This window comes from Fringilla coelebs (genome assembly GCF_963513975.1).
Source record: "Fringilla coelebs genome assembly, chromosome: 4".
NCBI lineage: Eukaryota > Metazoa > Chordata > Aves > Passeriformes > Fringillidae > Fringilla > Fringilla coelebs.
Genome location: NC_140032.1, coordinates 47,561,594 through 47,586,597, shown reverse-complemented (window position 1 = coordinate 47,586,597; position 25,004 = coordinate 47,561,594). Strand labels below are relative to the sequence as shown.

The 25,004-nt window shown below is 38.0% G+C and overlaps 1 protein-coding gene across 1 annotated transcript in view; it reads right to left on the bottom strand.

The window, feature by feature from the left end:
• Nucleotides 1-673: 673 nt before the first annotated feature.
• PAPSS1 (3'-phosphoadenosine 5'-phosphosulfate synthase 1) overlaps nucleotides 674-25,004 on the bottom strand; it is a 40,248-nt gene continuing 15,917 nt past the window's right edge. Inside the window, exons 6-12 of the mRNA XM_084204577.1 lie at nucleotides 21,287-21,400; nucleotides 19,246-19,357; nucleotides 16,167-16,372; nucleotides 13,944-14,079; nucleotides 12,310-12,578; nucleotides 10,300-10,529; nucleotides 674-1,611 (exon numbers count right to left, since the gene is read on the bottom strand). Coding sequence (XP_084060703.1) covers nucleotides 1,473-1,611; nucleotides 10,300-10,529; nucleotides 12,310-12,578; nucleotides 13,944-14,079; nucleotides 16,167-16,372; nucleotides 19,246-19,357; nucleotides 21,287-21,400 — 1,206 coding nt within the window. The 3' untranslated portion in view covers nucleotides 674-1,472. The remainder of the gene's footprint in view (nucleotides 1,612-10,299; nucleotides 10,530-12,309; nucleotides 12,579-13,943; nucleotides 14,080-16,166; nucleotides 16,373-19,245; nucleotides 19,358-21,286; nucleotides 21,401-25,004) is intronic.

The window sequence follows — 25,004 nt, the reverse complement described above, 5'->3', positions numbered from 1 at the left end:
TCCACCTGTCTATCAAAGTAAAGATTCCACTAAAAAATACATTCTACATCTCTTCAGAGACAGAGGAAGAAAAGAGGAGGTCAGTCTCAAGGAATTTTTCTTAAATTATATAAGTAAACAAAGACAGCAAGTAGCATTCATCCTATTCATTATACAGATCCCCTCATCACAACCTTCCTGGCATTAAAAAAAAAAACTAGATCAACACATGCTTCATCCAGTACCAACATTCTAACAACAATTTTGAGCTGGTTCTTCCCATATACTCTGTTTAACAAGAAAAAAGTAAATTTCTGTGACAAGGGTTGAGGTAGTTTCTAGCTAAGAGCAGTTATGACTGCTCCACTGATTACCTGCAAATGCTTGAAAAGACACCAATAGGTCAGCATCACTTTACACATGAAGGAGTGTTTTACTTTTAATTTCTTATGTTTCTTCTGGATTTTTGAAGAATCCTAAAAGAATATGTGCTTTGTCTTCAAAGCAAGCAAAGCTGACTCACAAGATTACTCTTTGGAGACCTTGAAAAATAGACAGACAATCAATATCTGAACAATGCATTTTAACCACAGGAAATGCCAAAATCTAAGGATTTTCTTTATTTTTCTTGCAATAATTAAACATGAAATTAAGTTTGGGCTATCATGCTTTTTAAAAAGCTGTAGTAGGCTGATTAAGTATATCTGGAAACAAAATCCAGTAAGTTACATCAAATGAAATATAATATACCCCACTGACACCTATGGCAGCAAGCATATACAAAAACAATATGTGAATTTGTTAACAATTGAAACTGAAAACTAGATATTTTCTTTTATTCGTTACTTGGCCATCTTTACAGGTCCACAGCAGAAGAGAATCAACGTACAGCTCAATAAACTCCAAAATTAAACAAAGAAAGCAAAATTTTAATTATACTACATAAAAAAACCCTTCTGCTTTTTGATTACATATAGTCAGAAATAAATTTTAAGTGCTTCTGGAGATGATAATGAGGAGATAAAAATGAAGACACTTTTACAGATATTTTGAAACATTCTTTACTTTTTTGATTTACAGATAATCTATCCATAGTTAAAGGATTACCTCTTACATTTTCTCCTACAAACTACTAAAACCAGACACTACCCAGCAGCTTAAATAACATGAAAAAGCTGCATCTATTTAACAGCTGCAGAACTCAGGACAGAGGCAGTAAAATAGAAAAAAAAATACAGGAGTTAAAAATCCTACTGCAAGAATATTAACTGTAATAAAAGAGAAGACATTAAAACCAGCAGCTAGTTAGGTGCCAGGACATAATAGAACCCATAAGGGCAGGCAAAAGAATGATGCTAAGTTAGGAAGAAAGAGTCTGTTTTCAGAGAACTTCCTGACAGACACCACAACAAAGCAACATGAATGGTGACTGTGTGGTCCCCTTCTCGTAAATAAATCAGGCGTCAAAGGTTGATCTGCAGTTAATAAGAGGCCTAAGCCTTCTCCAAGGATTTGTAGTACTCTGTCAGCACAGTCCAAGCCTTGGGAGCCATGAAGCCTTCCGGTGGGTTCTGTCCTTCCCGAGCCAGCCTGCGCATGCGGGTCCCCGATATAAAATCAAAGTCTTCGTGGCTGACGGAGTAGGGGCGGAGGAAAAGGGAGGGAAAAAAGAACATACATTAAAAGCAGGCAAAGTTGCTCATATTCCTTCTACCTTGTTGATACTCTACACATTTCTTTTCCTTGGGAGTATAATGCTGTATCACAGCTGTCATTTCAAGGCCAGCAATGCCAGTATCTCAGGAATATACATCCTGACAATATTCAGCTTTGGTAACTCCTGAGGTTTTAGCAGGGTAGCCACATTTCTCTTCACAGAGAAAAGCAAGGCACAATTCTTCCTGAGAATATTTCTGGGTTTCACATTCTCTGAACATCAGAGAAAGAAAAAACAAATCTTATCTCATTTACTGCTCCTGTGTTTGTTCACAAGTGGAATGCATCCTGGAAATTCTTTACCTGAAGGGAATTGATATCTGGATTCTGGTGTGAGTGTTTTGATTCACTGACCAGTTGGATCCAGGTGTGTGTGTGTGTGTGTCAGGACTGTTGGCTGACAGTCACAAGATTCAGTGCAGTGGAGCGCTTGTAACATAGTGTAATATAATATAGAATAATACAGTATAATAAAGTAATTAATTAGCCTTCTCATGGATGGAGTCCTCCTTGTCATTCCTCTCCAAAAATATCTACTATATAGCAGCATGGTGCAACTGAAGCCCTGTGGACTGAATTCAGTCTGTGCTTCCATTGAGCCTGGCTTGCTCTCCGTGAGGAAAAATCCTGTTGAAGGAGAACCATCTACTCTAGCTACAGTCTGAGCCCTCTGCCAAGGCAACAGCAGCCATCCTGATTTACACCTTGCCTTGCCAGGGCAGGAGACCAGCCTGATGAGCTGGTTGAATGTTCCCGTGCTGGTTCAAGGAGGTCATTTCAGTGCCACTAGAGAATGCGTAAAAATAATTTGTCCATTTTAGTGAGGGACTGTTTGGAGAACAGAGGAAGTAAAAGCCTCAGAATCTAGAGGCAAGCTTCCCAGCTGTGCCTCTGCAAGACACTAAGCACACATATGTATATTTATGAATATCAATAACATGGCACATACAGTTCAAAATAAAGAGAAAAGCAATGGAATAATAATTCCTTCCCCTAAAAAACAAAATTCAGTTGGACAAATGCAAAACTGAACACAGATCAGGATTGTTCACCATTGTTAACATAAGAATTCTAAATTATTAACTTCTCAGGTATGTAGTCATAAGCAGCAAAAGCTCCACAAATTAAGTTACTCCTCACAGGACTGAAACAGCAAAAGCAAGACAAGAACGCCAGAGTTCTATCAAATGCTCTGAGGGGAAAAAAAATATGTATTTCTAAATTAAATATGCAATTTTACTTATGCCATTCGCTCAATTTGCAACATGTATGCATTACTCATTCTTTACTTGTCTGTTTGAAATAAAAACCAAGTATTGATCTCAGATGTACATGCCTTAGACAGAGACAGGAGCCAAGTGTGCACATCAGAGGGCAGAACTTGGCTCTAAGTGCTGGTCTATGCTCAGTAGGGTATGGAAGTTAGCAAGATGCAGAAAGCATTCCACAGTTCCCTTTCACAATAACACTAGCCCCATAACTTTTTGATTTGGACTGTATACATTTACACACCAGCACTGTCACACAGGCTCTTTTCTTGTTGCTCTAAATTTGGGACTGTGGGTTCCTAAAGTGTCACAAGACAAAAAAACCCTACTGTGCTTTAGTCCTGCAAAATATAAATCACATAAAAATGAAAATTTAAACTTGGTCTAGCTCCATGGGAGAAAAAGTTGGCACTGCTATTTACAACATCTGAAAATTTTATTCCTTAGCAGAGAAATGTCTGCTGTTCACTAATACTGCCTGAAGGTAGCTTGAGTGCTTTGCAAAGAACTATTTATATAAAATATATGTAGGGAAGTGATAAATCTGGTTAATTCTGTCAAAAAAATACCAAGTCTTCACATGATCAGGAAGAGAAGAGTAAAGCAAGTACTATGAAGTTTCTCCATGTGTGTTTTCTCCACAGGAAAGTTGGAGCATTTTTTAAAAAAAAGGTGGTTTATTCCCCCTTGTTTCATAAGGTTTCAGAAAAGCACTCAACTTTGTCCCATACCCTGCAAGTGAAACAATGCTCCTAAACTACTACATTTAGATATGTCATAGAAGTTTGCTTCAATAATACATACAACCCCTTTAGCTGCTTCTTATCCCTAGCTGCACAAAAAGCAGGTAAGAAGCAGAGATACCAAGGAAGAGAGAAACATGAAGCTAAGGAGATCTACAGAAATTATAAAAAATGAAACTAAAAGAGTGAGTGAGCTTCATATCAGAAACACAGTACATTCATCATGTCATAATATTTCTAGAAATGTTTCCAAAATGCTATTAAAAATTAAAAATGCACTAATGATGTCCTCACATCATTAGGTGAGGTCTGAAGGTCTATTTTGAAAGTTTTTCTTTAAAAAAAGATACTTAAATTAGTAATTGCTAAAGTAACTGAAATGGAGCCTTGGCAATATATACACAACAAGACAGTATTTTTTGCCTTTTTTAAAAATTACTGCACTTACAGATTTCAATAAAATTTCAGAAACTGAGATTCCTGCTTAGGAGAAAAACCTCATCAGTACTGTGACCACTGTGGCATGATGAGACCCACAAGCATTTTGAAATAAAACATAACAGTATGAGTAATTTGCTTTAGTAGGAGATAGTAAAAGGAGTCACCAAGAAATTTTGTTCAGAGTGAATTTTGAGGAAATAAAGAGTTACTCTATCCACCAAATCAGGTGGATTTGAGTGGAACATGAGAGGGGGAAATATCTGACCATTAAAGATGCTATAAAAAAAAAAGTCATTCAAATTCCATTCTTGTCAGATTTGAAATGACCCTCAATGAAACTTAATACAAGCCTTTTCTGAGTATGGCATTTAAGTGCCTTTGAAAAGTTTACTCAGTAACTGATGGAATCAGCTTTCTTTTAGCCACACTGGATGCTACTAGGTACTTGTAACACTGACTTGACTTTTTGCTGCCAATTGAGTTTGACTGGTACTAACACAATACTTTGTGCCACTGCAATTAAAAGCATTCTCCAAAAAGAAAGAGGAAAAGAAGGCAGAAAGAGAACCACAACAAAAATTTGTCAACAGAAAAACAATCCTGGAACATTTCACTTCGAGGACTGGTATTTGATCTGTGGCATAGCATCCTAGAACTCTACTACACTCACAGTGTGGAGAAAACCATACCTACACACACTGAGAAATTTTCTTACTGATGGAGGACAGGGATTACAGAGACCTTACAGGTACTGTGACAAAACAAGGACATCATTAGTCTGCAAGTGGGAAGTGACTGCCACAGGCCTACAGGAAGCCTCCTGTGCTGGACCTCTGGGGTGTCAATACAGTAACCAGAGAGAACATTTCTCCTGCCTCAGTATTCCCTACAAATTTAATCTAAGTATAGACCACATTACATCGTAGATTTTTTATCTGGGAGCACTAAAGCTCAGTCATAACCTTTGGAACTCTGACCTCCTTTTAGGTATTTAGCACTGTGCAAATGATCTTCTAGGAATTCCCATTCTCTGTGGAGGGCAATGTCTGGTGCTCTCAGGGTCTTCAAGAATTACTTTTAAATACAAGACTCATGATAAAAGTACAGATCATTCATTTGCAGTTTTGCCTTTTTTTTTTTTCTTTTTTCTTTTTTTTTTTTTTTTTTTTTGTTTAGGCAAAGAGAACAATAGGGAAATAAAACAATAACATGACTTATTCACCCTGGTCTGTCTTCAAAACAACTGTGATGCTCTACTCAGCTACTAGACTTCAGACTAATTTCTGGGACAATTCACAGTCTCCTTATCTGGGGTCTAATTCTAACCTTAAACTCCTTCTAGAAGGACTCTCTCTGAATTTAAACTTGCCTTGGCAGCATCAAGTCACAACTTACAGCATAACTCCTACAGGAAGTCCACACTGTGCCTTGGGAATGAATGTCCCATGATGCTGAATGAACTAGCCAGTGCCAGCTAGGTTCAAATCCCAACCAGCCAGGAACAAACTGTTTGTGAAATTAGAACACAATATTGTGAGTAATATCAACATATGAAAGCAAATCTTTTCCTAATTCCTTTCTGACTGGCTGGGTTTAAGTCTCCTGGCCTGATGCAGGGTTTCAGTGTATCCTACGTTATGTACTAATTGAAAAACCATATTTCACATAACTAAATTAAGGAGAACAGTCAAGTGTGCTTACTGCAGCCTCTTACTACCACTTTAAAAAACAAATTTGAGAACAGCATGTACTTAGTTGGAACAGCTCCCCTATAAGGATGATTTTACAGGATTAAAGCAGTAATGACAACCACATTAAAGGTCCTGGGGAAAAAAAGATATAAAGTTAAAATCTCTCTTCTTCACAGATACCCATGCTTCATTTACATTTTATAGATAGCATGAACAATCTGCTCCAGTCACCCTACTGATGGGTTTCTTTTAGCCAAAATATTCTCTTTGGTTTTCTTTCAGGAAAAAAAAAAAATTAAAAAAAAAAGAAGAAAAAAAAAAGTAACTTAATTCCAGACACTGCTGTGGCTTTTTTAATTGCCAGACTAATTTCCTTTCTTAATTGAGCTTTTTCTCAGCAGCAGTCTGTGGCTGCATTTTATAGGACTGATCTTCCATAAAGAATTGGGAATCTCTGCTCACAAAACCAACTTCTATTATTAAGCCACCAATCCCAAATGACACTTGTCTGTGGTAACTGGGAGGCCTTTTTGGCTGAAGAAGCACACTAACTGATTTCCTGAGCATTGGGTAAGCTTTTTTTTAGGGGGAGGGTGTGGGTAGTGGTGTTATTTTGTTGGTTTCTTGGTTCTTTGGTTGTTGTCTTTACATTTCACTCCACCAGCTGTTTACAGGTCAGATGTTCATTTTTAATTACTCCATTATAACTAGAGTTCTTCCTATAAACTTTTCCAAAACACATTTGGATATATTCAATTACAGATCAAAAATTTTATGAAATCTAAAAGTGCAAAAACTTTGATAAGGACGGTAACAATATTCATGCTAGCTTTTATATGCATTAATTCAGAATTCTGTGCAAGTGGAAACACTCAAGCTTCCCACACAGAAACTTAGATTAGGCTGACTTGAGCAACAGCAAAAATGGCAATTTTATTTTTATTATCCAAAAGTAAATGAAATTAGCTCTACCTGTACTGCTATACATCACTTCAAATGCATTCCTCAAATCACTCTCCTAGATCTAAGTTTCAGAGAAACTGTTTTTCAAAAAATAAGTTTCAAGAGTTCAGTTTCATAAGGTGCTAAACCTAGTTCTAAGACATCCAAGAAACAAATTTAAAATTGTGCTGGCTTCATGAGGTAAAACATGAATATAATTCATTGGTTGTTCATATGTTTTAATGTTCTAAAGGGTAACGGAACATAAATAATTTAAGCAATTTATAAAAGTTAAACTTTGTGCATCACTTGGCAACTACAGTTGCTGTGCAGCTGTTATAAATGCTTTCAGGTCAGTCTTTCTTCCCTCCCTTTCCTCACAGACAATGCTCTGTTATCCTGAATGCAACCAGCATATTTCTGCCTTTCCTCACTAACAGAGGCCAAGTGACTCCAGCTCCCACAGAGCCCAGAGCAGCTCAGCACTGTAAACCAGCAGCACAAGGTCCTGACACACCAAGTCAGCAGTCTCCAGACCGGTCCCAAGCAGCCACTGGGTCAAACTGAAACTCCACACGTTCTGGAGGGTACTAACAGGAGTGAGAAACAAACTGACCTTCTCTACCAACTCCACAAACCTGTGCTTGTGTGCTCACCCCTGGCAGCAGAAGACATTAAGTACAAGAACCTCTTGCAATCACAGGCAGCACACCAGAGAAGAGAGAGCCTTTGGCACTAATTTGCAGGCAGGGCCAGTGTAGGTTTTTGGTGCCTCCCAGGCTTGCCAGCAAGGTCATGAGCAGCTCAGGCACAGTCAGAGCACAGCCAGGTCTCACACAGTTGCCCAGCACCTTACTGGAAAGAGCTGACCAGTGGTGACCCAGCCTCTGAACACCCATCCCCACAGGCATACAAGGAATGCTGTCATCAAGTGTTACACCTTTCTCATAAAAGCTGGGCAAAGCAACTCTCTGCCACTGCTAATTCTGCAGCCACAGCTTGTCAGACATCCCTCTGGCAGCTGGACCAAGCTTTTGGTAGCCTCTCACCATGAGACAAAGATTCACCTACCACCATCCTCGTGTTAGGACTTTTTCAGAAGCCAAAAGTTATTTCACTAATGGCAGCAAAGAGCCCAACTGCAATAACCTCTGCATGTCTTTGCTGCCAGGCCAGGTGTGGGTGTGACTCTACCAAATTACTGAGACACTCAAGGCAGCAGATGGGGTCTACTATGGCTTCTCACAAGCACCCTCCCAAACCAGAGGAGTCCAGGAGGCCTGAAAGAACAGAAGAGATGATCACACGGGGAAAAGAATAACTACACCCAGCAGCTAAGACACATGGCCAGCTATAGCTTGGTCCAAGGGAACCCCCCTTGCCATAAGCTTCCACACATTCATTAGTGATGTGAATTCTGCAATTGTCTAGTTGGCTGTCAAGTGTCTAAGCCTCAAAAAACTGAGAAAGGCGCGAGAGATACCAAATTACCCTTTTCTGACAAAAGTCATTGCAATGCTTCTAAGCATACAACCCTCCTTCCCACATTTTCATGCTGTGTTTTTCACCAAGTGAGCTGAGGAAATATTTCCACAAACATCACTATTTCACATCCAAGGGTCTTCCACCAGTACTGATCATCCCATATTTCCAGGCAATCCTCTCTTCCCTGCCATCCTCCTCGCAGAGTCAAACACACATGGTCCAGGAGTCTGCCACATTTTCAGCATTACACAGACTATCTTGAAAGGCAGCCAGCTGCACCCACCCAGGCTCTAACTCTGTCTGGAGCCTACCACAGTGCTCCGTCTGGCAGGCAGGAGCAGTGCCGGGAGCCTGCGCGGGTCCGCATTGCCACCTAGAGGGCTGCAGCCACACACCAGCCCATCCACAAACAGCATCTAGGCAAGGACAGAACAAATGGGCAGCACCAGGACTGAACTGCACATTAGGGGCAGCATGGCCTTTTTCCTTTTTTCTACGATAGTTATAGAACCCTGGAAAAAAATTCCCCAAAAACAAGGCTTCATAGACACAGTGAAAGGATAAAAGGGTGCACATGATGTGCAGTCTGTAAGAGAAGGCAAAATCTGTTCCCACTGCTTTTCATAAAAAAAAACCTCAAAGAATTGTTTGTGGTTTTTTTAATCATTTGCTAAGATTAATGACAGAGGTACAATTTTACTAATTTTACTTGATTCAAATCACATCTATCCTCCTAAGAGTACAGCATTGATGATCCGAGATTCAATATTCTGAATTTTGGCCTGTCACATTGCTACTCCTGTACTATTCTACTTTAGGAAGAATTGATATACCAATAAAACTACTTCACTTTGATCCTTCTGTATTGAAGCATGACTAGCAGGTCCAGGAAGGTGATTCTTCCCCTCTACCCCACTCTTGTGACAGCCCACCTGGAGTACTGCATCCAGACCCTAGGGACCTCAACACAGAAAGTCCATGGATCTGATGGAGCGAGTCCAGAGGAGGGCAAAAAATTTGATCAGAGAGCTGGAGCTCCTCTCCTCTGCAGACAGGCTGGGTGTTGCAGCTGTTTACTCTGTAGAAGAGAAGGCTCCAGGGAGACCTTATAGTGCCTTCATGTTCCTAAAGAAAGTTACAAGAGAGCTGGAGAGGAACTTCTGCGAGGGCCTGTAGAGATAGGAGGAGGAGGAATGACTTCAAACTGAAAGAATGCAGGTTTAGATTAGATATTAGGAAGAAACTCATTCCTGTGAAAGTGGTGAGGCACTGGAACAGGCTGCCCAGAGAAGTCTGCATTTCAGTTCGATGTAAAACAAAAGTACATTTCAACAATCTGAATAAAGAGGGTTAAATTAAAATGACAAATCATCATCTCAGTATCGTTCATTGTCACCAGAGCAGCACATACACAAAGTTTCGAACACTGCTATCCCCACACAAGGGATAGTAGGCATACAGAAGATTAAATAAACTGTTCTGTAACTGGATTAAAAATAAAAAAACAAGAAAACAGCTGAAAACCCTGGGACAGAGAATATTCTTAGGGCATCATTGTGTTTTATTACTAATAGAGAAAATAAATAGCTATTTGTCACCTCATCTTGTCCAGTTTCTTTTTTGTGCTGCACACTCTCACTGTGTCTCTTCCCTCCTATCTGATGCACACCTGACACCTGAGAAGCTTATTTAGAAAGACAAAGCAGCAGAAAGCCAATCTTACCATTATAATACATAATAATACCTTTCTCTAGATTTACCAATCTGTGTCATTATGTTCCAGAATCAGAGAAACCCCAGTATCTGGGGAGCCTTCATGTGGCAGCTAAAGTTAGATCAGGTAGCTGCACTGTGAACCAAATCATGCTGAAATCAAGCTACATTTGTCCAAAAGCTACATTGATCTAAAATCACATCTTCAACATTGCCCTATTAGAGCAATATAAATTTAATTATAAACAATTTTTTTTAACGTGGGCAGGGGTAAGAGGCAGCTATTGCTCAAAATTTCCTTAAAACGAAAACACCACTTACTGATCAGAGTCATAATAATCCATGCACTTCTTTTTTTTATTATAGGCTGCTACCCTGAAGGGTACAATTTCCAGTGCTCGGAGGCCTGGAGCCATTGTGAGCACTTTGGCACCATGGGTTGGTTCGTACAGGTCTTTGCCAGTGTCAGGGTGCGGCATCCCCGCTGGATCTCGCCCTACAATGTAGAAGTTAGCTCCTGCAACCATCCGGGATCTGCAGTGCCACTGAACCTACAAGAGAGACAGCAAAAACAATTAACAGAAGAAAAGGCTCCAAAACTGCAGCTCTCAACATGGGCATGCACTCTGTAACTATTTTTCCTGAATCAGATGTGATTTTTACTATGGAGCCACAAGATAATAAAGAACCAGTTGAGTTGATCGCCATGAAACTTACAGCTAAAACATACTGCCTTTTTATCTGCACAGTAGGTACTCAAAGTTACGTCAGCACACATTCAGAATGAAAAACCACCCATGTTCAGCATTTTCAACTCGTACATGTGGCAAGGATGTTGTTCAAGGCAGAACTAACACTTTGTTTGCATGAACATTAAAACCCAAAGGACGCATAAACCAGGTACACACTGCACATGAATGCTTGGAATAAATTAATTTTCCTAAGCAAGTGAATTTATTGCAATTTGAAACAGTTTTGCCTTATAGAACTGTTTCTTTTCTTCCAAGGCACTTATCAGGAATGTTAAAAATACAAAAAATGCTAAACTGATAATTATTAGACTTGTCCATTGAGATTTTTAAAGACTGGAAGGACACATCCACCCTGTAAATAACCGTATTACCAGCTGCTTGCTCTTCTGTAAAGTACTTGTGCTATAGAAACAGATGTAGTACCCATGACTTTTAAACAACCTATGGAAAATTATTAAAGAAAGAATCTCTCTTATTACTTGAACAAACATTACTGTTAGGCTGTACTCTGAGGTCACTAGAAATGACCTCATAGGTCATAGGAGGAGAAAAATAGGTAAGGAGAAAAATTTTATCCTATTCAGAATAAGGAATGTGGATTTTGTTCCTCCTCACAAATACAAGAATGAGGTAGAAGATTTCTGTTAGTTCTCACAAAGGGCCTATGGAGAGCAGCAGAAGATTCCCCCCATGAGCTCACTAACATGCCTCAGCTAGATCTGGACCGCAGTTTTCTCTGGACTAAAAGGCAGTAAAAGCTCTGTTTGAGCAGTCAACTGGCCAGCAGAAAATAAGTGGCATCTGCCTAATTTAACTTCACTAGCAAGATCTCCTATCTATGAAAAAAGCTACCCCAGAGTTAACCTCAGAGTCTGGTCAGAACTTGAACTTCCTGTGAGTCAAGGTGGAGGCCAGCAAGGAGGGAAAAAAAAAAGAAAAAAGGAATGAGATGGAGAATCAATATCCCCTCAAGGAATTGTCCTCAACTGAGAACATTTATTCTTTCTGCTGCCTCCCACAAACCTCTAGGGACTCCAACCCAAGACCTGGCTCCTAAATAAAGTGCTGCCAAAGAATTATTTCATACAAAAGCCTCGAAACAATTCTCTCTGAATTAAGTTTGCCAAAAAATAAACAGACTGCTTTTTTTCTTAATATGTGAATGCCCCTCCAACATACAAACTTCTTGCTTAACGATCATAAAACTTAAGTATTTTTAACATTCAGGACAATCACGTTGTGTTTCGTTATGTTAACAGATCTTATAATTCCTTCTAAAAAAGGCTGTAAAAAAAAGGAGGAAGGATTAAATTATTATCATATCCTTGTAACTGTAAAGAAAGAAACCTACAAACAATATTTTCTCCATTTCCAGCAAAATCCTTCAATATAGAAGTTTCTTCAGAAGAGAACGTTTTGGTTGGTGACAGAGACTTGATAATTTACTTTCCCAAGCAAAATTAGTCTCCTCTCTCCCTCCATTAAAACAACACAACACACAAACATCAGACATCCCATAAAATATTTTAGTGCGCTATCAAAAGGGTTTTGTTTCACTTCGAACTCCTGATGTATTTACCTCAGTTGGTCCTGCATACATCATGGGAGAAGGGAATATAGCTACCACCGTGGTTTCTGGATTCAGGATTCCCTCCTCCAGTACTGCAGCATGCTGCTTCATGCGCCACATGAGAGGAACATCATCCTCCTTTGTCCAGCCGCCGAGGGGGTGCAAGAGCAGAACCGGGCGCCGGTAGCCGCGTTCCAGGAGCTGCTTGTGAGTATCCTGCATTAAGAGGGCGTGCCCGTTGTGCACCGGGTTGCGTAACTGGAACGCAAAGACAGCATCTGGGGAGGAAAAGAAACAAGACAAAAGATACAAGGGAAGCAAGTTATTTTATCAGGAGTTGCACAGCCACAGAAACATCTTCAGTGTACGCTTTTCTCTGAGCTGAATTAAACAAGTGTAATAGCAGCAGTCACGGGTCATTAAAGAATTATCAATTATTACAAAGTCACTGTACTTAGTAAGCAAAACTAATAAAAAACAAGCATACAAAAAAAAATCAGCTTCCTTAACTTCTGAATTTTCTGCAGAGTTACTCTAGTTTCTCCAACTTCTATTTGGATTTTTCACTTGCATAAGGGTATTGTATTCTAATATGAAATAAAACTATGCTACCTATCTTAAAGGTTAAATATATCATCAAGAGAACAAATGGACCGGTTTGAAACAAAACTAATAAAAGGGGATTTAATGTTCTTTACTAAGTTTCCTTCACCTTAGTTTAGAAGATTTAAAGCATGGTAAGAACAAAGCAAGACCAACTGCTATTCCAGAGTATTACAAACCCCTCAATGAAAAACCGTGCCACAGGATTTCTCTCTCCTGCAAATTCAGATGAACTAAAGTGCCCTGCAAGACAGCAAAATCACTGTAACAAGACATTTTCCAATATGGAACCAATGAAACCTAGAGAACAGGGTTTTTTCAGATCTCAAATATGTGTTTGTTTAGGGATTAGCCAAAAGACTGATATTGCAGACCTACAGCTCCTACACAGAACCTACCGACCACACAGAACGACGACAGGAGCTCAGGAGCAGTTGTGCTTTGCATCCTCAATGTTAATCTCTCTCCTCACATTTACAAGTGCAGCTGCCTGCCAGTCACTGCCACAGTGAAAGCAGCATGTTTGTTCTCTGTTTTATGACATTCTTCGGCCTCTTATCTGCCTAACACAACCACTTCTGTGAAAAAAACTGTTTTATGTCTTGAGTTGGAAAGAAACTTGGCACCAGCATACCTACACTACTTTCATAAGCCTTGCTCCCCCAGAAGCAGCATGGAACAGACTTAAAAATAGCAGAGTATGAAAGCTCAGCATTCAACCATACCTCTGTCGTTTTGGCCAAACATGATCTTTAAATCACAACTTAGCACATTTTAGCATTATCTTTTCTTGCATTACTAACATGTCTACAGTGCATGGAAAGATAAAGCTCAGAACCTCAGGCATAACCAGCTTCTGTTATGTATTTAGACAATGCAATTCCCGAGAACATAAAAATTATTACTATTCAAAGCAAAGAATGCCACCTACAAGAGCATTCAAAATTTTCATCCTTGAAACAATGCCAGCCACACTGGTGGCAGCAGACATTTGGATAAGCCTCAGCAGGAAGAAAAAAAAGCAAAAAACATTTACTCACCAGCATTCATTTCTTTGAATTTCTGCCTTAGTTCAGCCGGAGTGAGGCGGTATTGATCAAGTCCATCATTCCAATAAATACGATCAAGGACCTGCAGATCTCCACCCACAAGCCAGTTCCCTTGCTCCATAACCATCTTAGAAAAGAAACAAAGTCCATGTCAGGATTAGTTATCAGCTTCTCCTGATTATCGAGGGCATTGCAGTGGGGACACATCTTTACCAAGGATTGTGTTCCAGGTTAATCTTATTTGACAGTTGGAACTCAAGCATCAGTGTTTAAAAAATGAAAAAAATTCATTGAAGCACAGTCCAGACATGTTATCCCATGATGCAGGAGAGATGCACAAACCTTCAGTAGGCCTTTCTTTCAAAATTGAGATAATATAAAGAAATACAAATAGCCAATATTCTTAACCAACACTGCATGACAAACAAAGAGTGTCTGGAAAGCCTTGCCTAATCCTATTTATTTAGCATATATTTTTATTAGTACGTATTTTAAAATTTAATTACAATATAACAATACAATGAAGTTGCACACTTAATAGTTATTGGTCAAAGCAAATGCTATTGCAGCATTTGTACTCTGTAATATGCAAGATACTGCAGCACTTGAACTCTGTAGTTTACAAGATTCTAGTCAAGAATAAAGTAACAAACAAAACAATTCTGATTAACTACTCACCCACTATAATCTACAAATAAAGTCAGAATCTTTGAAGTAGAACAGCTTTTGGACTTATTTCATGGTAGCAGTTTACCCAAGTTACAGATGTTGGACAGTCACTACTTTTTTTATATCTTTAAATATCACCTCATGCTTTATCAAAAATTAATTATGGCAAGCTGCTTAACATACTCTACAAAGAGACATAGACATCACTGTGAAATTTTTAATTTCTAAGGATGCATTTTCTTTTGAAGACAAAATCAGAAAAAATTTTCAACTTTCATACACATTTCTGATAACTTTTTTTGCCTTCTGTAATTTAGAAATGACAATAAATCTTGATATAACAGAAGATACTACATACTAAACCTAAAAGCCAAGGTGTGAAAATTAGGTGTGAATTTTTCAATTTACTTTTCCTTTGACATGCAGGAATTAAATGATGCCACAGTAACCATTCCCTTCCTGAAGGAAATGTCAGACCGTGACATCTTACCAAGCTGGAGGGAAGGTGTGATAATGACAGGAAGATGAGAAAACTCTGCACTACACAATCTCTCAGGTATTTCTGATTAAGAACAGCCACCAAATTAATGTGCTGTCATGTTACTGCTATACACCCCAGTACAGGCATAAGAACATAGTTCCTTATCTACTACATAAGAAGTCATTCAAATTTTGTCTGCACAAAATTCTTATAATTTATTAGATCTATGTTAAGTCTTCAATAAAGGTCTATTAGATCTATGTTAAGTCTTCAGCATCACAGAATACATCAAGGTCTTTAAAAATCTTCTATTAGTCTTACAGATACTTGTACAACTTTTCAAAGGCTTTCCCTCTTCAAGAGCAAGCTCATAATTTGAGGTTTGCTTGGTTTCTCTTTACCAAATTTTATGTCATACCTGTAAACAAAAATACCTCAGAGACAAATGGGCTCTGCAGAGCTAAGATGTAACATTCACATCAGCTTGCATAAGCCAACACAGCATTGTGATGAGTATGCTACAATTAGAACATTTCAGTGTGACATACACATAAGGCCAAGATAATAAAACATAACGAACACAATGGATGGGAAATTACTCCCCAGAGAGTTAAATGATGAACTCTCCAGGAACAGGGCCTGTTTGAAAAACATCTAAAGCAGGCAGGTCTCACGTGCACCACATGCAGGCAGAAAAGAAGTTTTCTATCCTTCACAATGCATATATCCACTGATTAAGGAGCTTTGATGATCCATCTGGTGACACAGAGGGATGTGTTTCCTAGGCACACTGGAGGGCAAAGTTCCCTCTTCTGTAGCACAGATTCTACAGCACATTCTAAATTCATTTCACGTGTACATATTGACATTAGATTTTCACACTAAGTCCAGACTATTCAACAGCTGCACAGAAAAAAATTACCTTTGTTTCTGCTCAGATATTTTAACTCATTTTCAAAGTAGCTTTTTTGTCAAAGTACATTCAGAGACATGGACATCAATGAATTTGCAGCCCCACAACAGTACAGAGAACAGGACCAGATTTCCAACTTTCAAACACACACCTTGATATAGGGATGCTCCTTGCACGTGGTTCCCCACTGCCTAGCACAGCGTTCCTCTTTCCTGTGCTCGTAGAATTCGGGATTACGGAGAATGGCAACGCGACGACCTTCGTACACCAGTGCAATTGCTGTGCACCCATCCAGCCTTTCTTTGTCTTCTTGAGTAGCTGTTAGCACTATAGGCACTGACAGATTAATAACTCCCCCTGCAGAGGGAAGAAAAAAAGCCCTTTATCCTTAGTAACAGTCATCAATGTTGTTATGAAAATCTAACTAATTAACATCTTACTTTTAAGGCTGTAAGTGTATTACATGACAGGTAGCTGAAACACTTAATTTAACAGGGATTAAACAACTTGTAGAATGAACTCATGCTTCCATAAGATACACATTCTATGAAATTGAGCAAACATTGAAGTTTGAGAAAGAGTACACTGAGGTTTGAGAACACAGTACTGAAAATACAGCTCAAGCACAATACACAGCAAGTACTTAGAGCTGCACAAAAATATTTAAACTGCAAGAATACTACTTTTTGGGAAACTTAATATCTTTATTAAGAATCTATAAAGAAAGTAGAAATACACAAATAACATTTTAAAATAGATCATCTAAAATATCAGACAAGATTGCTACTGGAGTGGATAATTAGTAAAAAGGAAATTATATTCCTAGTAGCCACACTTTTGGCCCCTAAGAAAAAAAAACAATGCAATAGGAGCAGACAAATGTACCTAAGTAGTTAACATGCATAACTGAGCTATTTCAAAGGTAACTTTTGTTGTATACTAAATACTGTATTCAGAGTCAAGCATTTACCTTCCAGAAAAACCTGCTGACTCGTGCAAACATTCTGCATAGTTTGTTCAATTGAAAGTTTACCAGCTACTTCCCTTCTCAAACTAGGCCAATGTAGCTGAATTTTAAGGTTGTGTGGTCCTTTTTAAGTACCTACTTCACCGCCAGATCCTGAAGCCTTGTTTTTCTTTTCTGCAAGACTGAGATTTGAAAAATCCAGCAGAGTAAATATTGTAAGTCTTTTACAAAGGCTTGGGTTCTAAACTTTTGTGTGGTCTCCAGGAGAAAAGTCATGGGCCCTTTAAAGTTAATGAAGGTTTTTGCATTTGCCAAGACTCTAAAATAATGCTAATTTTGCTATTATTTAAGCAATAGATTTTTTATTAGGAAAAGAAATATTATAAATCTGGATGAAAAGTTTAAGAAAAAAATAGATCCCCCTCCTTTCATAATGCAAAATGTATAATGTATGCTCTGCATCTCCTCCTAAGTTCAGTCTTGGTGCCCAGAGTTATTTTCAAAGCAACTAGGTCATAAAATTGAATTTGGCAGCAGTCACAGTGAGTGGTTTGACACCCCATAATGGATAATTTAAAAAAAAATTGCTTTGCAGGCAAGTAAATAAATATTGCAAAGTATGAAGAGATGTCAAACCTGTTTATTATTTTGTCCATGACCAGCAAATAAATACATAATATCTTCTACATTTTTCTTCAGCGACTGCACAAATAAGAAACTGAGGCAAGGTAGTGAAGCAAGTCTGTTAAATCACAGATGAGCACAGAATCAGCAGGAGACTTTGGATTCCAGACAACTTAATCTTTAAAGGGAGACTATCAACAGGTCTGCACTGATCTCCACAGCTTGGAAGTCAGTCAGTACAAACACTGCTTCTAAAGCCCAAAGGATGAGATGCATTGCAGGTAATCAATAATTTCCCTCTCTTCAGAATCAAAGCCCTGCAAAATGACTGCTGCTGTAAGACCCAGAACTAACATACAAGCAAGGAGGAAACTTTGAGGATCTTGTTTTGGCTTAACTGTTGCCATTGCTGCAAGTAGCAAAGCAGCTTTAAGGCAACCATATTTTTCTAAAAAGATTTACACATGTAAAGTGCTGTAAGTGCTGTAGTAGATCTCTAAAAAGAGGAAATCAGTAGCAGGACATCTAGGGAAACAATGATTTTATCCAAGCTTAGGACTGAAAATTGTTTCCATCAACGACTTGCTAGTTTTCATTACTCATATTTTTTGTAGCACAGATGAAATATTCAAAACAACAGCAAAAGAAGTTTAAAAAATTGTTATATTGTTATATCTGAAACACTCACCTATACAAGGTCTTAAATGCCTTATAAAAATCCTGATTTACAGAAAATTACAGGACAGGAGTAGGACCTACAAGCTATTTTAGCAGCTGAATGCATTGCAGAGGACTTTTCACCTGGATAGAAGGCAAGTTAAATGAGAACAAAACTAGCAGCCCAAAATTATACTGCAAAGTAACAGGATGGCATTATGCTGTATAGGATAGCACCTAGACAAGAGGGAATTAAGAAATACAGGAAGGAAAACAGATGTCTGTATTACAGAATTGAGAGAAAAGTGACTTCTTTTTGTTCCACTCTTTGGTCTCTAGCAAGACAAGAGTGATGCAAAAGGAAGCATGAACATAGGAAAAAGGCTGGAATAAAACAGCCTTCAAAGAGGAATAAATGAAAAATGACAGAGGACCAAAATCAAATTCCAAAATCTGAGGATGTTATCACTTACTATCTTAAAGTTCTTAGCCAACTGGTAATGCAAAATAAAATTGATTCATTTAAATCATCCCAGGAATTTACTAAATCATAGTAATTCAATTACATGTGAAAATTGCTCATACTCAGATTCTGATTTCCCACTTGCAACAGCTCCAGCACTAAAGTCAGTTTGTTGTCCTTTCCTTCATTACTAATACCAAACAAATCTTTTGGTCACAGACCTAAACAACAATTAAATTGCAATTCCAAATGTTTTTCAGAAATTAGGATACTTGAAAAAAAATTGTAAAGGCAAGAAAACAAAATATTCAAATTCTAATATAATGGTAGGTATAAAAAGAATAAAACCATCACATTCAAAACTGGTTATTACAATATTCTACTCCCTTATCCCAGACCTGAAGTTGTGCACAAGCCTGATAATGTGTTACCACACCACTACTAAGAAGCAAAGCATCAAAAATATTTTGGAAGTATGATTAGTTTGCTCAGTTTTACAAATGGTGTGTTTTACCCTACCATCAAGGAGACAGTCAAAGTGAAGGCACTGGAGGTATTCTCTCTCTCTCATAAAGCCATTCAGGGGTGTTGCCCAACCTTCTGCTAGCACTTGTACCCACTGCATATCCACCTTGTAAAGAAATGAAGAGATAGAGCAGATAAAAGTTGCTGCTTAATTCCAGGCATCAGGTATAATCATAACAGATCATGCTTTAATTCTAAACTGCAGGACAGTACAAAGTGAAGATTTCTCAGTGTTACCATTTTTAATCACAAATAACTCAAAGTTTCTACAAGTAAGGAAAAAGAACCAACTGGTTCCTCACTGTTTATATTTTTGGCTATTTTCCAGACCATACACTGGATCAAATTTCCACATGTTAAACAAACAAACTCACAAAAACAAATTTTATTTGTAAATATTGATAAAGTTCATCTTAACAAAATCAGAGAATCCCACTTGCCTCTATCTAACAAAGCAAGACAACAAAGATGTTTAAAAGCAAAAAAAAAAAAAAAAAAAAGGAAAAAAATAGTAACAATACATACAGTTACCACAAAAAAAAATCAGAATTATGAGTGTAAATATTAAGAGGTCTAATCTTTAAACAAATGAGAAATATTTTTTTTTCATAAACTAGTGAGACAATCCAGAAGTAAAATTCTCTCTAGTACTTATTTTAGTATGAGATATCAGTTTACTCAGAATTTCCTTCCTTAGCACTCAGTCACACTATGACTTAGTGTGTGGTCTCCATTATTTCTGCATGTGCATTACTAAGACTTGGTCAAGTTTTTGACAAGGACAGGCTTTGCTTGTGCAAGTCTCTTTTGCAAAGGCCATGACTAATTTTATTACACTATTTAATTACACTGAGGCAAGTACAAAACAGAGTTTATTCCCAAGCTTACATTAGATACTTGATTGATATTCAACAAGCCAGTGGTTGGGGGTGGAGGGAGAAATTATTTGTTTTTCTATATAGGGAGCAATTTAGAATGGGGCCCTACTGAAGTATAATAATGGAGACCTTAAGTAAGTATTCCTCAACAAAGCAATTAATAGTTTTACACAGATATATGTAAAAAAAATTAGTAAAACGTGGTGAAGTGAAAGGAAGTATCAATATTCATTACTAGTAGAAGACCAAGCCAATTTTAAAATTACTTAGTTCAATGCTTAGTATGTCACCCCAATCCTTCCAAGTCTACTCACAACATATGCTGAACTCTGAGCTTAGTCAGCTCCTAGATCAAATGCTTAGCTTTAACTTCTAGTAATACCATCAAAAAACCAGTGCAAAACCTCATGCACTGTATGTGTGTTTAGGCTCAGTTATTCAGAAAAATGAATGAGGTAGAACAAAAACACAGCCAGAAGCAGCTTTATTTAATTGATCTGAGTTGAAAAATAATGCATTTAACCAAAATAAGAATAGGGTTGATCAAGCTGTTCCATGCTTTTCTATATGCACTCTGCTGGAAACTAGAAACACAGCACAAGTATATTCTAATCAGAAAAAAAAGCAATAAACTAGATCTTGTCATATCTTTGCAACTGTTTGAGTTTGGTGTGTATATTAAAAGTTAATGTTGTTCAGCTGAAGGCTACCAACAGGAAGAATCAAGAAGTAGTAATTATTTCCCCTATATTTCCAGGCAATTATAATTCACAACAAAATGGTTTCTGTAAGTAAATTTAAAAAAAAGTAAGCAATCCTTCTAGAAACAATTTCTTACACAAGACATTCCAGGCATGGTTTCATCCAAGAATCTGGAGGGAGCGTGGGAGGAAATCACTGTAATTTTTTTCTCCGGGGTGGGGATAAACTAAGTAACACTATACCAGACATTATTCATGAAAGTATGAAGATCAATTATCTCTGGTAAGTAAACAAAAAAAACACAGATGCTGCTGCTTTCACTCAAGGAAAGAGGGAAAAAGTCTATCAAGTGTATTCCGTAACCAGTGCAGGTATTTCAACTGCATCTACTTACACTAAGCAACAGATCAGACTGTCCTTCAACTGCAGCAATGAGACACCTGAACACACAATACCTTATTTATTTCCAGGGTTAACAGAGACTCAGCATCAGTTTTGGCCAACTGTAGCTTGTTTTCTGGCACATAAAGCTCTTTCACCTCATAAGAGGCATCCACTGGTACAATGTCCTGTATAGAAGGAATAAACAGAACTTAATGTTTGCTCAGAATGTCTCTTGGGCACTGAACACACATCAAGAAGTAAAATTCTAATGTTGCACTGCACAGCAGCAAGAATTTATTAATTATGCAATTTTTACTCATCTAAAAGCCAGCACTGTTCCAAGATTATGATATATTGCTCTTTACTGAAGCCAGCAGACTGGCTAAAGTGAAACATTCTGACAAGAGATTTTTTTCTAAACCTTAAGTAACCCATATAACATTTCTCTAGTAAATATTTAACTATTGAATTGAATGAAGTTTTTATGACTTATTAATGCCTACATTATCTACAGTAGAAAGGCAGACTCAATGCTTTTACACATGCTGAAGAAGTAAGAAAAGATTTAGAGACTAAGCATTGATGATTTTATACAAGACACATTAGAAATGGTAACATGAAGGCAAAATACATAGAGCTCCTTCTCTACTGAAAATTAATACAGAAGTACATATTAAAAGTATTTCCTACAGCTAATGCTATAACATCAGTATTTTCATCTATATCCTAACTCTTATAATATTTAAATGTGATGTCATCTGTGCAGATATATGCAATGAACCAAAATCTAGCTCTACAACCAAGATATTTTTATTTGAAAAAAAAAATTCAGTGCTCTTCCATGTGTATTAAACAAGATATTATCACTCCACAATGCTTAAGATGGTAAACTTGTTAGAAGAGATCAACACAAAGATAAAACCATAATTAAAAGAAGAGAGAAGGTCATCATGATAAAACTGTTTAGAGTCTCCTCCAACAAAGAATGGTATAATATGTCAAAACCCAGTCAAATGTTCCAGTGATGTTCAGTAGCAAAAAATCAATGGAAAGAGGCTGACTATTTTTTTAAAACATTTTTTATTGTTTGAGAAATAATGCTTTACTTTTGGAGAAAAAAGCTCACCCTTGGAGCAACAAACAATAATTAAATTATATTTACTTTCCCTGTATATGCAGGGTAGAATAATTAAGTATGCTTGTAGAAAACACAGTTAGCTCAGGAATTTTAATGCATTTATCAGACCTTAGGCACTACCTCCATGGAAAGTAAAACAGAGGTAGTAGACTAGGCTGACAAGTGAGCAATAAAATGACTAAGGGAGTAAGGAGATGAGAGTCTCACTGCCTGTTGCATAATTCATATGCTCAAAGACGCATCAAAAGAAGACAAATTAAACTAGCACTTGGAAATGGTGTTTTATAAGGAAAAGCTTGGTCCATTGCACATCAGACATCATTTTGGAAGCAGATTTGAATACATTTTAAGTTAGGCAAAATCAGCTTTTTGTTTTCTCTGCCTGAGCAGCAGCATGACAGCCCAGGAGAGCTGCAGCAGACTCCTGTCACAACAACAACCCCAGAATTAAATGAAGGTATTGCCTCCTGTAAGCAACACTGTAATGATGGAGTGCACATTAAGCTGCTTCACAGATTTCCCTCTGGATCCTGGCTCATTACCAGGCTAGGATGCCCCAATTTTACAATAGCTGAAAATAAACGTGCCTATTAAAAAGATCTCTTCAGGTATTATCCTGGTTTTGGTGTCCCACTAACAGGCAAAACAAAGGTTTCACAATGCAGTTTCTGTCAACAACCTACTTCATTATACAAATGTAAACAGCTTGAAGACAGTTCTAGCAACTGAGTCTGACATTTGGAGAACTTGTAGAATTAGTAAACCTAGACTCCCTCGCACACAAGAAAGTGGTACTTAAAACATCAACAAGAAAACCAGCAACAAAAGGAATCCATGCATCTTTAAACTGTATGAATTTTAGGAAAACGTTAGGCTAGCAAGCCATCTAGTGACCATTCTAAGGCATCAGTTTTACTGAAAGCTTAATTCTACCAAAGGACAAGTTAAAGAATATTCCACAATATTTGTTATTTCACAAGGCATTCATATAAAAAATGGCGAAATAATTTTAAAAAAACCAAACTAGATGCATTATGTAAATGTGCCTTCTCACACTGGGGTGGTGGGTTCTTTGCTGATGCTGATTGCCTCTGGAGATGATCTAGTCCAGCCTCCTGCTCAAAACTGATTGCACTACAGCAGGCTGCTCAGGACCTTGGCCAATCGAGCATTTAATATCTCTAAGGACAGAGCAACCACAAACACTCAAAGCAACTTGTTCTAATAATTGACCATCTTTATAGCAAAAGGTTTATTCCCCCCTATGTCTAATTTTAATCTCTCATATTTCACCTCATGTGTGCTGCTCTTCATCCTATCCTTGTACACCTCTAAAACAAGTCTTCATCAGTCTTGCCTATACTCTCTGACTGGGATGATAGAAACTGCAATAAGAACTCCTTTAGCCTTCTCCAGGTTGAACAAATCCACTTCCTCTCAGCCTCTCCTTGCGCAGTGACATACTCCAGCCTCTGACCATTTTGGTGACTTTCTGCTCAGCTCACAGAAGCACATCAATGTCTGTTTTCTTCTGGGTGAAGAAGAAGGGTACAAACCTGGACAAGGTATCCACATAAGGTCTTACAAGTGCCATATAAAATTGCAAAATTGCTTCTCTCGAGCTCCTGGCTACGCTCTTGTTATTTACAGTAGAGCATGCAGGTAGCCCTCTCTGCAGCACAGGCACATGTTTTAATAATGCTGGCAAATGTCTTGATAATGCTGAACAATTTATTTCATAGAATCATGGAAGCATAGAATGGCTGGGGTTGGCAGGGACACCTTCCACTAGACCAAGTTGCTCAAAGCCCCATCCTACCTGGCCTTCAACACCTCCAGGGACAGGGCATCTGCAGGTTCTCTGGACAACCTGTTCCAGTGTCTTACCAGGCTCACAGTAATTAATTTCATCCTGATATCTAAACTACTTCCTATCAGTTTAAAGCCTTGCCTTCTCCCTAAATGCCCTTATAAAAAGTCCTTCCTCAGCCTTCCTAAAGGCCCTCTTGTTCAAGCTACAGGAAATCTACAGAAATAACATTCTCAAGATAGCACGGCATTAATACGGTCTAAAACCAACACGTGCCTGTTTAGCCTTACCTTGATTTCATTGTCTCCCACTGAACTAAGCAACCACTAAGATATCTTGACATTCATTAGACTGTTATCTTCAAAGAAGAGGAAAAAAGTGCTAGATGTGCCTTAAAGAAAGCTGACTGGGCTAGGAGCCAGCAGTCAGCACTGTGTACCAATGCAAGCCTTCAGGGATCATTATCTCGACACATGTGACACAGGTTTCTATAACTATGAATTGTTCTGAGCAGGAGGCACAGGGCCCCCCCAGTCAGGAACTGCCACCTCTCATAGGTAGGACTCCTACACAGCTCTCCTGTTTTCTTCCAAAAAATATTCAGATGGGGATTTGAACAAAAATTGTCTTATGGTTTTATGCCCTATCTCCTGAGCAACCCTGAGCAAGCAGTCATCCTTGAGAAATTTTCTTGAAAATTTCAGTACAATCTCTCCAGAGCAGTACTTACACAGAGGATTAAAATTAACTCATACTGGCTGCATAATGAGGTCTTTTGCTTGTATCAACTTCAACACTTCATAGAGCTTTATTTACTCAAACTACTGTCCATACCCAAAAT